General features: G+C 40.2%; 1 protein-coding gene across 1 annotated transcript in view; it reads left to right on the plus strand.

The window, feature by feature from the left end:
• REPS2 (RALBP1 associated Eps domain containing 2) overlaps nucleotides 1-16252 on the plus strand; it is a 96170-nt gene that overhangs the window by 40979 nt on the left and 38939 nt on the right. Inside the window, exons 6-11 of the mRNA XM_066545393.1 lie at nucleotides 1426-1564; nucleotides 3079-3142; nucleotides 5439-5581; nucleotides 8515-8609; nucleotides 11879-11948; nucleotides 14856-14921. Coding sequence (XP_066401490.1) covers nucleotides 1426-1564; nucleotides 3079-3142; nucleotides 5439-5581; nucleotides 8515-8609; nucleotides 11879-11948; nucleotides 14856-14921 — 577 coding nt within the window. The remainder of the gene's footprint in view (nucleotides 1-1425; nucleotides 1565-3078; nucleotides 3143-5438; nucleotides 5582-8514; nucleotides 8610-11878; nucleotides 11949-14855; nucleotides 14922-16252) is intronic.

Raw genomic sequence — 16252 nt, forward strand, 5'->3', positions numbered from 1 at the left:
TACATGAGATTTCACAGAGATTCCTTCTTGATTTAGATTGCTATCTATAACACATGCACAGTATTTATGGCCAACATTCTGCATATTTTGGTTTTTCACCCCAGTTGGTTAAATTGCACCTTAAACAGAACATATTAATTTCTGGGCATTTGTTTGTTTTTATGAAAATGGGTCTTATATTTTCCTGCTGGTTGTAAAAGCAGTTCTTTCCTGTGTTCCAGTATGCCTGCTGTGCATTTATTATGCAAACAATTAGTTTGCCCTAAGGAAGGGCAAAGCTCTCTGAAGCGAGAGGTTTTCCTAAAAAAGAAAGACTCAGAGACTCTACCTTTTCCTGAGTGCTTAGCACCTCACACCCACAATAAAATGTCACCTGAGCCTCCAAAAGAGATCTACAGGTAGTGTCACATAATTTGTGCTAACTTGAAATGAAATTGGGTGCATTTGTGTAGCACTTTGAAATGAAAATTAATTTACAGCTTTATGATGTTGCCTGTTTCAGGGATCTTTTGATGTATTTCAGAGCTGGTGTTTTGCATTTGATTCTTGGGAAATAGGTATGTCAGAGAAAGGGTTTCACAGCTGATTGTTGTTCATTCTTGCCCTCCCTTTTTAAAGCTGTTATTATGCAGGCTTAAATATTGAATACTCATTTATTCCATTTTAACAAAGACACCAGCTGTACTGGCAGCCCTCTTGTAGATACCTCCATCCAACCTGCAAAAGGTACAGGCCTTCCTTAAAAAAGTTAATTAGAGAGCAAAGACAGAGCAAAGAAATAATTGGGTTGAATACTTTTCTCCTCCAGAATATTCCTTTACCCAAAAGCAGATTTTTGCTTAAACCTTGGGAAGTGGTAGAAGTTCGAGGGGGTCTCTAGGGGCTTGTGTGTCTCCCTGACTTAGCATAATGAGTGCTGAGTTACTGGGGTGAGCAGAGGGCCCAGAAGTGGAATATTTCCATTGTTACAGCACCATTCCTTGATTAAATATGTAGCTTCATAACGAACATAAATTTTCATGCACAAAGCTGCATAAATGCAGCTTTAGGGCCTTTACTGGTTCCATCCAGTTGAGGTGTTCAGTGTGCAGTTCAGGGCTGTAATGCATTGCAGACAAAAAGGACCCCCAAAATGAATCTAGAGGTAATAAAGTATGACTTGGACTTTTAGTGGTCAGCAGTAGCCAGATTTCCTTTGACCACTGGTCATGTAAAACTTCCTTTAATTGCAGGGGTAAAGATACCTAATAATAGCCTCAATTTTCCCAGGTAAGTAGTGGGAAGGTCATCAGTGTGGCCATTTCTGCTTCTTGTCTTCTGAAAATTTGTCTGTTCTACATAGAAGAGTGAGAGTCTGGTTTCTTGAGGTTCCCAGTGGCCTTGTGGTGCCCTCCCTGTGGCTGGTGCCAGTGTCCCTCCCTTCAGTCTCTTTCAGTGGAGCGGGAGCAGCAGGACAGCAGCAGCCAGTACTCAGATGACCCTTGGAGGATAACGGAGGAGCAGCGAGATTACTACATTAACCAGTTCAGGTCCCTGCAACCTGACCTCAACGCCTTCATTTCAGGTAATTTTTACCAAACACTGTGCACACTGAAGAGGGGGGACCAGGCTGGGAGGTGAAAAGTGTTAAGTAAATAAGTTCTTTTTTTGTCTCTTGCAGTGCATTTGTAAGAGTTGGTTATGTTTTCTTTTTAAAGGCAGACTATTCAAATCAATGTTGTGGCCCTTACATTTTCTCCTGAATAAATATCCTGATTTTAGGAAAATAATTACATCTAAGGGAGAAGTGTTGTCAATTTGGTAAAAATTAAAATGAGCTCTCTGCATTTGATGTACTTGTGAATCACACCTGCAGTGTATATTGAGTTGAAAAATCCCTGAGGGTTGTGCTGGCTTATCCAGCAGAACTGTGGCAGTGTCCATGTGATGACAGTGAAGCATGCAGTTAACTGCCCTGGGCAGTCAAGCCTGAGGGTTTATGGTTCTGGAGGACTGAGATTTTGACCTCTAGGTAATTAGGAAACAGTCCTGGAGAGCACACACATGACAGAGGTATTGTTAAGGGCATACTGAGTTGGCTCTGCTCATACTCAGATTTCCATCCTGAATAGAAGGTCCAGGCTGCTTGTGAAAGGAGACTTTGCCACGTACAGACAGTTGGTCTGGCAAGGAATATGTCACAGGTTTTAAACTGAGGCAGTTGTAATGAGCCCTGCTGTGTCACTGGGGTTCAGGAGGCCTTGATCCAGCTAAAAGTTTAAAGAAATGACCTGCTGCTAACTGAAATTATTGCTTCAGCAGTTCTTCACCTTAGTTAGGTCTCCTTCATGCAATTTGCTTCAAAGAACAAATGATTGTTCAGTGTTGGTTCTTTCCCCAGTGGTTGCCCAAGGGGAAGAGGATTTTTGTCCCTGAAGTCTGTGCTTTGTTTTCTTATGATTTGTAGCCTGTACCCAGGAAGGGCTTCCAGGGTACCCCTGACAGCCTGTGTATATGAGATGGTGAAGAAGTGTGTTGGTTAACTAGAAGTATGAGAAGGGTGCTAGAAGCTATGGCAGGGTGAGTGAGGATGCCTGCAGCAGGACAGGAGCTGTGTGATAGCTGAATCTTCAGCAGTTTCTTTTTTCTTTTCTTTTTTTTTTCTTCCCCTCTGTAAAATTTTCACTGCAGGGAAAAGTCATGGTTGAAGCAGAACACTGGGAGAGCAGTGCAGATGTCAAAGCACTGTACTGCTGTGCACATGACTTCTGGGTGAACCAGGGCCGTTTGTGTCTGTTATTAAGTCATTGGTGACATACTTGTTATGCAGGTTAGAGTTACTAGTACTAAAGTAGGTTTCCCTTTATTTATTTTGCCCATATGGAGGGAATGGAGAAATAAGGTCAACAGCCCTGTCTGGCTTTCTCTGTCATTTACTCAGTGGGAGACAAATGGTCCAGCATCTATAGGAGCATCTGATTAATCTGAGCATCTCTCAGATGTAAATTAACTGTCTGCTTCTGGCATGGCAGACCTGGTAAAAGGGAAGAATTTGGAGAATTAATTCCCAGTGGTTGATGAGACATGCTTTCCCAACAGGTTCTGTAGCAAAGAATTTTTTCACAAAATCAAAGCTACCCATCCCGGAACTTTCTCACATCTGGTGAGTACTGTAATACACTTTTTAAAAAGATGCTTAATTCAAGAGTTCTTGTTAAATTTTAAAAGTGTCTTCAATTATAATTATTGCTCTTATCTCCAGAATCACTTTGAGGCCCAAGCAGCAGGGTGGTCATTGGTCTTCCTGACACACTTGTTTTCTGGAGAGATGTTCACCTACTCAGCAGGACTGGGAAGGTTTGAACCCCAATTAGCTGAGAGCTGTTCTTAAGTGTATTGTAAGCAGCATCAAAGAACTGGCATTTTTCATGAAATGACACAGAGGAGAAGCACCTCTGGAAATTTTAGATGTGTTGTTGGTTTTATGTTTCTGTCTCTGTTCTGTCAGAGGAGGCCTAATTAAACAACTACATAATTCATTAGTGCTTTTCTAATGAACCAGTGCTCTTACTTTTAATGAGCTTATTGTGAAACAATTGTGGATGGAACTGTATGTGATAAAATTTGACAAGGATTCTATTATATTTTCATCAACAACATGGTGCTTTGTAATTTGTTGTCATCATTGCTTGTTGGATAGGAGGAACAAACAGTTTTAAACATGGATCAGAAATGCTGATAGTGATTTTGTTTTTATATATGCTTTTATGAAGAGAGATGAGAAGAAAAGCTTGCAAGAGCCTAAACATCTGTCAGGGTCAAAGGATATGTCTGGAATCTTTTCAAAGCGGATTGTCAGTTGTGAAAATAAAAAAAAAAAACCCAACTGAAGAAACATAGTGCTGGGGGAAGTGAATATTGGAATTTAAATTTAAGATTACTTAAAAAGAATGGATTAACCTAATATGTTAGCAAATCAGATTTTATTTCTGTTGCTGACACAAGTTGTTCTCTGTGCGGAATTTCAAGAAAAGTATGCCTTTCTAGTAGATGCTTGTAATTTTGTGGCAATGTGATTTATCAGGTTGTGTTGCTGTGTTAAACACATGGGATGTTTCAGTCCTTGTCACTGTAACCTCAATAGTCTGAGAAAGACTTTCAAAGAGTAAGGAATTATATGTTTATTTTAGACCATGTGCCTAAGATAAAATATTACTCAATATTTGCAAAGAGTTAATTTATAAAATTGAATTCTTGAATTTCTGAAGTTTAATTTTAGTGTTTGTGAAGTGTGCTAGATTAAGAGAGAACCACTTAGTGAGAAGTTAACAACAATATTTAAACTTGTCAAGAGCATTAAATTTTCCCCCTTTTTAAAGGTTAGTCAGTGGTGCTGAGTAACCATTGCTAAAGTCCATATTTAACTTTTTCTGCTTGAACTGTTTTAAGATCCTGCATGGATTAGCCAAAATGCTTCCTAATATTGGAAGGTTAATTCCACCCTTGGAACAATGTGCAATTAATTGCTGCTCAGATCGCCAGCTACATCCTGGGCTGCATCAAAAGAGGTGTGACCAGCAGGGCCAGGAAGGATTCTCCACCTCTGCTCTGGCAAGGACCCCATCTGAAGTGCTGCATCCAGCTCTGGGCTCCCCAGCATGAGAAAAACACGGAGCTGTTAGAGCAAGTCCAGAGAAGGTCCACTAAGCTGATCACAGAGCTGGAGCACCTCTCCTATGAAAACAGGCTGAGAGACTTGGGGCTGTTCAGCCTGAAGAAACGGGTCTGGAAGATCTTCTAGCAGCTTTCCAGTACCTAGTAGGGTCCACAGGAGAGCTGGAGAGGGACTTTTCACAAGGGCCTGTAGTGATAGGACAAGGGGAAAGGGCTGTAAGCTAAAGGAGGGCAGGTTTAGATTAGATATTAGGAAGGACTTTACTGTAAGGGCCATGAGGCCTTAGAACAGATTGCCTAGAGAGGTTGTGGACTTCCCATCCCTGCAAGTGTTCCTGGCCAGGCTGGATGGGGCTTTGTGTAGCCTGGTCTAGAGGAAGGTTCCCTGCCCATGGCAGGGGAGTTGGAATTAGATCTGGAATGATCTAATGGAATTAGATGGAATGATCTTTGAGGTCTCTCCTAACCCAAACCCCCCTATGATTCTATAAGTATAGATTATGTATTTCACATTCTAATATACACATACCATCATATCCAATGGCATGATGTATTAAAGAAATGTACTTTACTGAAAAAGAAAAAAGTGGCAAGTCAGTTTTAGAAAATCAGCTTGCTTCATCTTCCTCAAGACAAATGTGCAAGTCAGGATCAAGTGACCATGGCAGAGATACTTGTCTTGTGTTAAAATATCCCTTCTCAGAGCTGCATTTTTGTCTCCCACGTGATGGCACACGTTTTCCTGAGGTAACACCTTGGAAAACGTGTGCCTGTTTTACCCACAGGGAGCTGAGTGATGTGGATTGTGATGGGGCACTGACACTCCCGGAGTTTTGTGCCGCTTTCCACCTTGTGGTTGCAAGGAAGAATGGCTACCAGCTGCCTGAGACACTGCCAGAGACACTGCTGCCCGAGTACCTTCAAGCAGGTAAAGCTCTTGGGGCAAGCCATGTCCCTGCAGCCATCTCAGAAATCCAGTGTGTGTGAAAGACAGGTTCACTTTCCATCCTAGAATGGCCTTCTGTGCTCTGTAATGATTCTCCAGCTGCCTTTAAGGTGTGTGTTTTTAGTTGTACTTATGAGGTGATTGCTGAAGAAGTCATATATCAAAGCATAGAGATAGGGATGTAAAAAGTGGAACAGTTACCTGCCTCTTAATGTCTCCTCCTTTGTTCCGTTGTGCTTCGGACAGGTGTCAGGACAGATGAGGAGGCAGTTGAATGCCTGTAAAGCAAAGGGAATCAGCAGCAGCTTTAAACTGAAAGAGGACAGGTTTATATTAGATTTTAGGAAGAGATTGTTTACTGTGAGGGCAGTGAGTTACTGGTACAGGTTGCCCAGAGTAGCTGTGGATGCTTCACCCCTGAAAGTGTTCAAGGCCAGGTTGGATAAGGCCTAGAGCAACCTGGTCTGGTGGAAGGTGTCCCTGTCCATGGTAAGAGAGGTTGGAACTAGGTAATCTTTAAAATCTCTCCCAATTCAAACCATTCTATGAATCTATGATATAGCTTTTAATTATTTTGATGATTTTTCTTTAAAGTATCTATATCTTGAAGATTTGTTAAAAATTATACTGGACTGCATTAGAACTTAATATGCTAGTGTATTTTTTTAGATGGAGATACTGGTTGCTTCAAAGGTTGAATTTTTTGTAATTTAGTCTATGTAATACACAGGTTCTTCTATGGGTAGTTTGCATTAATGACAGGATTACAACAATTTGTGTAGCACAAAGATTAATTAATCCAAAATACAACATACTTCAGTAACAATGTGCAGTGAAAGACCTGCCCTTTCATTTGTTCTCTTCAGTTATGTCTCTTTTAATTATAAATGAATGTTGAAATATATACTGTTACATCTAAAAATGTGCATGACTCTTGAGGGCAAGGAGGATTAATCACAGATGATAATTACAGTGCTAAGGGATAATATTTAAGACCTAATAAAATCTCCATTAAATTTCATGACACTGAATATATTAAAAGGCAGGAAAAGAACAAATCAAGCTGCAGTTAGGAAAATGAAATGTTGACCCTGTATCAGATTTGTGAAATAATTTCTGGTGGAGTCATGTTCCCTGTAATCCACTATATTCATATCCAAAGCAATAAGCTCCTGGAAAACATGCACTTCCAAGTCTTCGTCATTTTAGTCTCTCTGATTATGTTCCCTGTCATAATTACAACTACCCTTTTCCCTCCAGGAAAACCACTTTGTTCACCACTACTTTCATGCCTGGTCTCATGATAAATTGGCTTGTAAACTCATCCATGCAGGTTCTTTCTGTTGTGTCTTCACATTGAACCTTTTTGGAAATAACTATCTCTAGTAGCAGGGAATCATTATGTCAATGGGAGAAATAGCATGGTAAGCTGCAGTTGTTCCCTGGGAGTCCTCTTTTTCCCTATTTGCTCCTTTCAGCACTTAGTTCTACTATTTTCTTAGATGATTATTGTTTCATGCTATTGCATGAGACCAAGCATTTCAAGCAAATCTACATGGAAGAGGTGAAATGACTAATTATTTCTTGTGGGTCCTTTAAATACCCCAGCTAATGAACTAATTCTGGTTAATCTGAGGCTCTGAAAATATCTCGTGCTCATTCTGCTATCTGGTCAGGATTCATAAATCTGTCTTTTGAAAGGCTTGCATTAATGAAAAGCAGAACATCTCAACACACTGAAACTGTGAATCACAGAAAAGCTTAGAGCCCTGGTTGTATTACTTCTGAAATAAAAGCATTGAAAAGAATGTAAGTTCCTCATACAGTTACCTAAAATGTCAAAAGCAATTTTCAAGAGAAATCTTGCATATTCATGTTTTCATAATTTGATTTCTGTAACATTTAGACTTTTTTTTTCAAATTTTTTGGCTTCTTAGGACTCCGAAGAAGGATACGGTTTTTCGTTATGTTGCTGTATTAGTTTCAGAGTGAGGCATAACTTGGTTCAATTGAAGTATTTGCATCTGATAAGAGTGCTGTTAAAGCTTCAAATAAAAGAACTTGGAGCAAAAAAGCATTTAAGAATGCATTAATCTTGCTAGTTTTATGGCTTGTACCATAAACTGCAAGTACAACTGGTCCAAATGCTCTCCTGGCACAGCTCCATTGACAATTTGACCCCCCACCTTTTTTTGGAAACTTTTTATTAAAACTAATTTGCAAAATCTCAAAAGCTATTTGCCCTGTGTGTAACCCACTGTACTGCAAATTAAGACAGGTTTCCAAGAGATTAATTTATTGAGATCAAATAAATGCTAGCCAAAAACTAGAAATGTAGTTGTTCTGCCTTTTAATATATTGATCTTTAAAAAAAGATGTTTTCCAGCTCATAAGACAGATTTATCTCAGAGGAGCTAATCCCAGAGTGATACCAGCAGAAGGACCTGAGCTTGTGGGATAGAAATTAGCTTGTTGTGAATATTCCTTTGAGAAGTTAGATGTGATTTTTTTCCTTTTTTTTTTTCCCTGCTCTCAATGTTCTTTAGTTGAAGGTGGTATATACTACAGCATCCACAGTGTTTAGTGCTTTGCTTTCTGCTGGCCTTCAATTTTAGAGTATACTGTAGATTCTACTGTACTTTTCAGTACTCAAAAAGTCAAAATTTCAGCTGAAGGTAATGTAAGTACCTTTAACATTGCTAAGAGAATAAGAGATAAACTATAAGATAGTTGATACTAGATTGGGAGAAGGTCTGAGATGTAGAAATGAAGAGCAAAATTATGCTAGATCAGGTTTCTAAGAAGTATGTATTAACCAAAGACTTGGTGTGTCTCTGTGTTTGGCTTTGGGTTGTTTTTTTTTGCTTGGTTTGGGTTTTTTTTACTTTTTTCTTTTCTTTCTCTTTTCCCTGCAGCTTGTTTGAAGCCCGTGCGTGACTGTGCACTGTTTGATTCTTATTCTGAGCCCTTGCCAAGCAGTCAGCAGACTCGGGACTTCAGTCGGGCAGAGGTGAGAGGGTGTAAGCTGGGTCCTTACCTTGCAGACTGTGAGTCTCTGAGGGGACTTTAGGAATCTCTAAACCCCTTACTAAGCCATCTCAAACCCCCAGCTCAGCCATTTTTTCTGTGTATGGAAAGGGCTGACAGGCTTTTCAAGAGATATTTCCACATAGCAGAGTTCACAGTAGTCACTAAGGAACTTGTGAGATGCTGGAGTCTTCAGAGAAATAGGCTCTGCCTGCTGGTGTCCTGCAGGAGGAGCAGTGGGATACATGGGCCGTGGTCAGGTAAAGTATCTGCTCAGTCTGAATTGGTTGAAAATATGAGGCTTCAGCTCAGACCTAGAATCATAAAATCATATAGTTTGGAAAAGACTTCCAAGATCTTCAATTCCAACTGTTAGCCCAGCACTGCCTTCTTACAGATGGTTGTACAGAGCAATAAAGTCATCCCTGAGCATCCTTTTCTCCAGAATAAACAACCCCAGCTCCCTCAGGCACTCCTGTGCTCTGGGCCCTCCACCAGCTCCATTGCCCTCCTTTGAACAAATGCCAGTGTCCTTTCTCGTAGTGTGGGGCCCACAGCTGAACACAGTAGGTTTGTTTGGATGGAATCTCCAGAGCTAGATCTAGATCTAGATCTACAGAGCTCCCTTCCAAACCCAGCCATTGTATGATGCCGTGAAGTCTGCTGCAAGCAAGACTGAATTGAGGAGAAGAGTTTAACACTGAGGTTAAAATCCTAAACTTTTAAAGACCCTCTAGAGCTGAACTAATCATGGCTACTGAGTTGTGCCTGAATATTGCAACTCTCAATGCATGTGCTGTGGGATTTAAAGGTTTAGTGTTAAGGTAGTAAATCAAGTGGCAGACTGACTGCAAGAACCAGCCCTTCTGACACTCTTCCAAGTTTAAAAATAATGGTGTGTCATGGCAGCTCAGCAAGGCTGTTCTCCAGCTATTTCCTCCCAATGCCTTGCTCTGGGGAGTCCCTGGGTCAGAACCCAGCTGCTCCCTCATCAAATCCCTCTTGGTACTGGTACCACCAAACAATCTCCTAAGCTTCTCTGGAGTACAGTGTTCACTTAGTGCAGTGCTGCAGCCAGCAGGTTGAGCACCCAGTGTATCTTGTGGACCTGTTAAAATACATGTTGTATCCCTGGGAGGTGTTGCTCATCCTACAGCAGCTTGCCCAAAGCACAGCAGCCACACTGGTTTTCAAAAGCAGCACTGCAGATCTGGTAGTGCAGGGTGCTTGTATGTTGGCAGCATGGGCAGGTCCTTTACCAGAATCACCTAATCCCTTGCTTATGACCTTATTTTGGGTGGCTTGCAACCTAAAATATAAAAGAAGATACAGATAAAATATAGAATTAAATTATAGTTGAAATGTAAACAAATATATGATTATTTATCTTTCATATACATAATTTAAAAGCTTCATTTTACATTGTCCAAGATTAATGAACTTTAAAATCTCCTCAAAAGTGATTTGAGAATCATTTTGACTTGATTTTTTTTCTTTGTTCAACTTATGTTTTTACATTCAGAATTAATACACTGAATGAATATCATTTGGAAGGTCAGTAATTCATCTTCCATTCATCTCCCTCAGTGGGAAGTGCAGCAATTCACTGTTGCAATTTCTTTTGTATCTTGGCTACTGGAGGAATTATACTTTAGATACTTGATCACTACATTAAAAATATTATATTATCAGTGCAATCTGTTATGCATTACCTCCATGTCTTTTTAAATTTCCACTTATCATCCATTCAGGCTATTTAATTTCATTTCAGATGCCTGTTTTTACTGTGACTGCTGAATTACAATACTGCAATAAAATAGAAGCAGTTCCTGAATGCATTAATAAAGAAAATAATGGCAGGAGACACATCACCTGCATGCTAGGCTTTATTAAACTTGAAAAACACACCAAGGCTGCTGATATTATGATTGGTAGTGCCATGGGTGACTGATTTCTGTTTACCAAGGAAGTTTGGTCTTCACAGTTTGTTTTTTTTTTTTCCTCAAATTTTTTGTCTCCCACTCACCTTTGGTTCTTTTCTGCAAGTTTTCTCACTGCCAAAATCCTAAAGTTAAAACATGCATAAAATGACTGGCTGGGGTTCCTCTGGGATCCCTCAGAAATGTCATGCTCACAGTTCATTGAAATCTCTGAAAGTCATTCCATCAATTAAAGTTAGGTCTGTGGTCTCATGTTCTTCATTTGAGTGTCAGGGCTAGCTATGGGTATGAAATGTTTTGTTCATACATTTTCAGAGTCCTCAAACCATATTTTTGCTGTGCTGCTTTCTCAGAATTACTAGGGTATTCCGTTCCTCAGAAACTTTATAAAACAAATCTCACTGACTTTTACTGTGGAGTTTTCCTTTCTGAATCAAGTTGAGATTTTTGTGGTCTTTTAAAAATGCCTATGAAATCTAGGTTTCTCAATTCATTTGTTTAGGCCAAATTTATTTCAGGATATTTTCAGGTCAAAACCTCTTCCATACTCCCTGGGCAAAAACCAGCATCACTTAATATTTAGAGAAGTTTAGGGTTTCTGATGTTTACTTGAATATTTGGTTGCAGAGAGTATTTTGTTCTTACAGATAATAGAGGTAGAATTTGTTCCAGCAGAAGCTCCAAGAACAATAAATGCTTATAAGTTGCTGCTGAAATAACAGAAAATCAAGAAATAAGACTGGGGAGAAATTCCCTGTTTTCCTATCAAAGGCTTGAATAACAGAAAATCAAGAAATAAGACTGGGGAGAAATTCCCTGTTTTCCTATCAAAGGCTTGAATGGGCCTCCAACAGACTTGCTAATGATATTTGCTTTTCCCATCTCTATGACTGCAAGTCGAAAGAAAAGAGTAGTTCAAGGATCAGCCACATCAGCCAGGAGCCTTTAAAGCATAACCATCAGGCTCTGCAATACAGCTGGAATTCTGGTTAGAGAGACTTTTTTCATGGAGACTGGAGAAGCTTTCATCTATCCTTACACAGGTGTTAATATGGCTCTGTTGGGAGAAGTCTCTCCTTACATACCTTCAGTTGTGAAGTCCTTACCTCCTTCAGTTGTTCACTGCTGAAGTGCTCCTTAAACTAATTTCTGGTGTGGAACTGCTGTACCTTGAAAAGTAGAGTTATACTGTCTTTCTGTAGGTTTTCTACTGTATCTAACAAAAATTGTGGTGCAAGAGCAAGTGTCACCATTATTTGTGTTGATCCGTATTCTTAAATATTTGACTGTGGAACAAATCTTCTGTCTTTAGAAATCATCAACTGAAGAGGTACCTGATAACTCTACCCTATTACAGGATGGAAAGAAAGATGACAAACAAGGTATTCAAATAAATAACTTTTTTTCCATTAGGGATTAAATTATGTGTGTTTTTAGTAAGCCCCTATGTTTGCTGGGTGTGTTTACTTTCTAAACTGGCTGTGTGTTGCTAAAGATTTAAAGAGAAAGCTCACCACAGCTGAGATGAAGACAAATAAATGGAGGGGTTTGCTTCAAAATTAGTTCTATCATATGTGAGTGATATGAAATACACCTTCTGAAATATGTCTAGCCCTAAGGTAATTAATGTTGTGCTTCTTACTTAAACAAAATTTTAATTGTTATCAGGAATTTTTTAAGAGTAAAGATTGCATTGTGCCAAATTTTCAATTTCCTTTTTTGCAAGAAACACCAACACTTCAAAATCAGTTTTTACTCCTATTTGAAAAAAATAATCCCTGTATTTTCTTGCAAAACAAAAGTTTTAGTCAAAATGGACTGAAAAAATTCATCAATTCATTCATTTCAATAGACATCCATCAGCAGCAAGTCATGTGAAATTGAAGTGATCTTTCTCTTTTTTACTGCAGTAGCTTTTCTGGCTTCCAGAATTGGATCATCACACAGCCATTCATTCCCTTTTATATTCCCTTTTCCCAATTCTTACTTGCTGTCCCTCTGTTGTAGAAACAAAACAGTTGTGGGTATTCTGTTGCCTGATTCTCAGAGCTGCAGATTATGTATGAATTAAAATAAAAAAATATCTTGGCCTCCCAGATGTCCACACATTAAGGTTACATCAGAGCTGTGAGACCAGGTAGTCCACATTCCTGATTCACCTTCCACACTCAGGTGAATCACAGAATTTCTAGGTTGGAAGAGACCTTTAAGATCATCGAGTCCAACCCATGTTCTAACACCTCAACTAGATCATGGCACCAAGTGCCACATCCAGGCTTTTTTAAACACATCGAGGGATGGTGACTCCACCACCTCCCTGGGTAGATGATTCCAGTATTTGACCACTCTCTCTGTAAAAAACTTCCTCCTTAATTCTAGCCTGTATCTCCCTTGGCGCAGCTTGAGACTGTGTCCTCTTGTTCTGTCGGTTGTTGTCCGGAGAAAGAGACCGACCCCCAGCTCACCACAGTCACCCTTCAGGAAGCTGAAGAGAGTGATGAGGTCACCCCTGAGTCTCCTTTTCTCCAGGCTGAACAACCCCAGCTCCCTCAGTTGTTCTTCATACAGCTTGTGTTCCAAGCCCCTCACCAGCCTCGTTGCTCTCCTTTGGACACGCTCAAGCATCTCAACGTCCCTCCTGAACTGAGGGGGCCAGAACTGGACGCAGCACTCAAGGTGTGGCCTCACCAGTGCCGAGTACAGGGGAAGAATGACCTCCCTGCTCCTGCTGGCCACACTATTCCTGATACTAGCCAGGATGCCATTGGCCTTCTTGGCCACCTGGGCACACTGCTGCTCATGTTCAGTCGACTGTCAACCAGCACCCCCAGGTCCCTTTCCTCCTGAGCATTGTCCAGCCACACCGTCCCCAGCCTATAGCGCTGCAGGGGGTTATTGTGGCCAAAGTGCAGGACTCGGCACTTGGACTTATTGAACTTCATCCCATTGGATTCTGCCCATCCATCCAACCGTTCCAAGTCCCTCTGCAAAGCCCTCTGTCCCTCTAACAGATCGACACACGCTCCCGGCTTAGTGTCATCTGCAAATTTGCTAATAAAGGACTCTAAACCCTCATCCATGTCATCAATAAAATGATTGAACAGAACTGGCCCCAGCACAGAGCCCTGAGGGACACCACTGGTGACTGGCCGCCAGCTGGATGCAGCACCATTCACCACCACTCTCTGGGCCCAGCCATACAGGCAGGTGAGACAGAGTTTGACAGATTCCCAGTCCCCTTTTCAAAGAAAGTTTGTCAAGGGTTGACGTGTGTTTGTAAAACATTTTGACATGTCAGCATATTCCAAGAAATCAGTGTTTTGTTGACAAGGTTTGTTTTGTTGTAAAATGTATAATGAACCAGAGAAGGACTTGAACCTTGAAGGTTATTGCTGTGAATTATCTAGGGAAGATTTACTTCTTACTAAGGGAATATTTTTTCCCTGTTCAGATGACAAAGTTGTGCTGTGATTTTTGCAGCTGACATGTTAAGTCACATGGGAACCTGTTTTGAGACATGCAGTCCTCCTTCAGGGCTGCAGATATGCTGTATTTATGACACAGATTGCTACCTTTTCAGCCAAATAACAAATACTTTTGTTCTACCTTTTATTACTATTCTGACAAACGTGAACAAATCACTCTCCTAACTGAGGGGATCCCCCCAGAAGTCAAGAACCTGCAGTTCAGAGCAGTAGAAGCAAATTTTCCTGCATTTTCAAAAGTATCCAAATAAATTAACTTCTCTTTGCTTATAATGTAGTTAAATTTGGAAGATAATGTAAACTGAACTGGGTTACAAGGCCTAAAACTTTTCCCACATTTTTTGGTAGATAAAGGCAGATCATAGAGCAGGTCAGGTTGGAAAGGACATCTGGTTCAACCTCCTTGCTAAAGCAGGCTCGTCCTAGAGCAGGAGAGATTTCATTCCAAGTGGTCATTTAACACTGAGTGTCACAGTTCATCAAAACACACTATGGTGCATTAAAAACTCCATTAGAAAGGATATGAAGGGGAATGAGCACTCAACTCCACAAATTCTCAGAATTTGAGATTATTTGGGAACTTGAGCATAGGTCTTTCTTTCTGGTCTTGACTTTTGTGCTCTTGGAAATTGTTACTTGTTTGAGTACTTCAGTTTTCTGAGGGTATTTGGCTACTTTTCAGGTATGTTTGGCATTATAAGATGTCTAATACCACTTTAGGTGTTCCTTTCTCAGACCTGATACTTCTAAGTTTTACTCACACATACTTAAATTAATTATCTTTTCTTTTTTTTTTTCCTTAAGCTGTTAAAGTAAGCACTACTCTCAAAACTATACCAAAGGAATTTCAGCACTTGACTGTGAAAGCAGGTAAGGAAAAAATTGCCATGTGTTACTTGCATGAGAATTTTGATCAAGTATTTCTATATCACAGTAAGCCTAAATTAGTGTAACTTGATTAATTTTTGAAAGAAGTTTTTGCTCTTGTACTACTTTCCTACTGATATTAGCTTTTACCTCATAATGACTACTATTTGTAATATAAATATTAATTACCTTCTCAGGTTGTCAAAAGGTTTTCTTGCTTTCTTTCCCTCATTGTTAGTGTATTGGTTCTTCCTGTGTGGAAAATGTTTTAAGCTGTTTTAAAGATTCTGAAGTTCTTCTGTGCTACCAACAAGATGCAAGAGTGTGAATATTGTACCTCTTGATAAAAATTCATCTAAAGTATAGAATAATTATGTAATGTTTCGGTAACTATTCTGAAATTGCCTGTTTCTTTGTGAAAGCTCAGCTTTCCTATTTTGTATCAAGGAGTTACAGGACAGAGAGCCTTTGGAAACACAGACCTTGAGGCACTTAAGACACTGCTGCAAGCTTTTGACTCAGGGCTTGTTTCTTTGCTGAAACTACTCCTGATTTTTCTCCCTCTAGCTCCAAACTACACTCCTTGTTCCTGTCATTCTGGAAAATGTTATTTTTGGAACAGCATATGTCAAAATTACTTATTTGCTCCCGAAACTTCCCCTGCATTCAGTTCAGTTCATCAGACCTCCCTTGCCTTCCTCTTTGTTAATCTCTTTCTACAGTGGTAAGAATGTTTGTAAGCCCTCCCTGGTCCGAGTCAAGCTAAAATCTTGCTTTCTCTTCCTTTTGCATGAGTGTTTTTTCTCATGAAGATATCCTTGATTAAGAAAATGGACCCCGCGTGTCTGTCACAGCAGTTTTGTCTTATAGCTCGATTTATTCATGGCTGCTCAACAGCTGCATGCCTCATTTCCCAAATCTTTTTTTCCTGGCTTCTTCCCAAACACTTGGAAGATGCCAGATTTGCTATCTTGAGCTTCTATTCTCAAAAGATTGCTGCTTCTCCTTTACACTCACAGACACTCTTGCACATCCCTCTCAGGGAAAGGAGAAGGTGGTTGCATGACTTTCCATTCTGTTCTCCTTCCCCTGGTTTTGCCCAGGAGCACAGGGGAGTTTTACTTTCAGTTCAGCAATTCTGTCTTTAGTACATTTAGGAAAAAAACTTACTGTCACCTGCACATCTTCTTCCCCTGTGTCTTTCATCTCCTGGTCAGGGAGTCTTCCCCATGCCGCTGTGCTCTCCAACAGTGTTGCTGTGTTTGTATACCAAGGGGCACAGTGGCAGAATTTCACTCCATCATCGTGGCTCCTGTCCCTGCAGGGTTCCACTC

The sequence above is a fragment of the Molothrus aeneus genome, chromosome 2 (assembly GCF_037042795.1).
Source record: "Molothrus aeneus isolate 106 chromosome 2, BPBGC_Maene_1.0, whole genome shotgun sequence".
NCBI lineage: Eukaryota > Metazoa > Chordata > Aves > Passeriformes > Icteridae > Molothrus > Molothrus aeneus.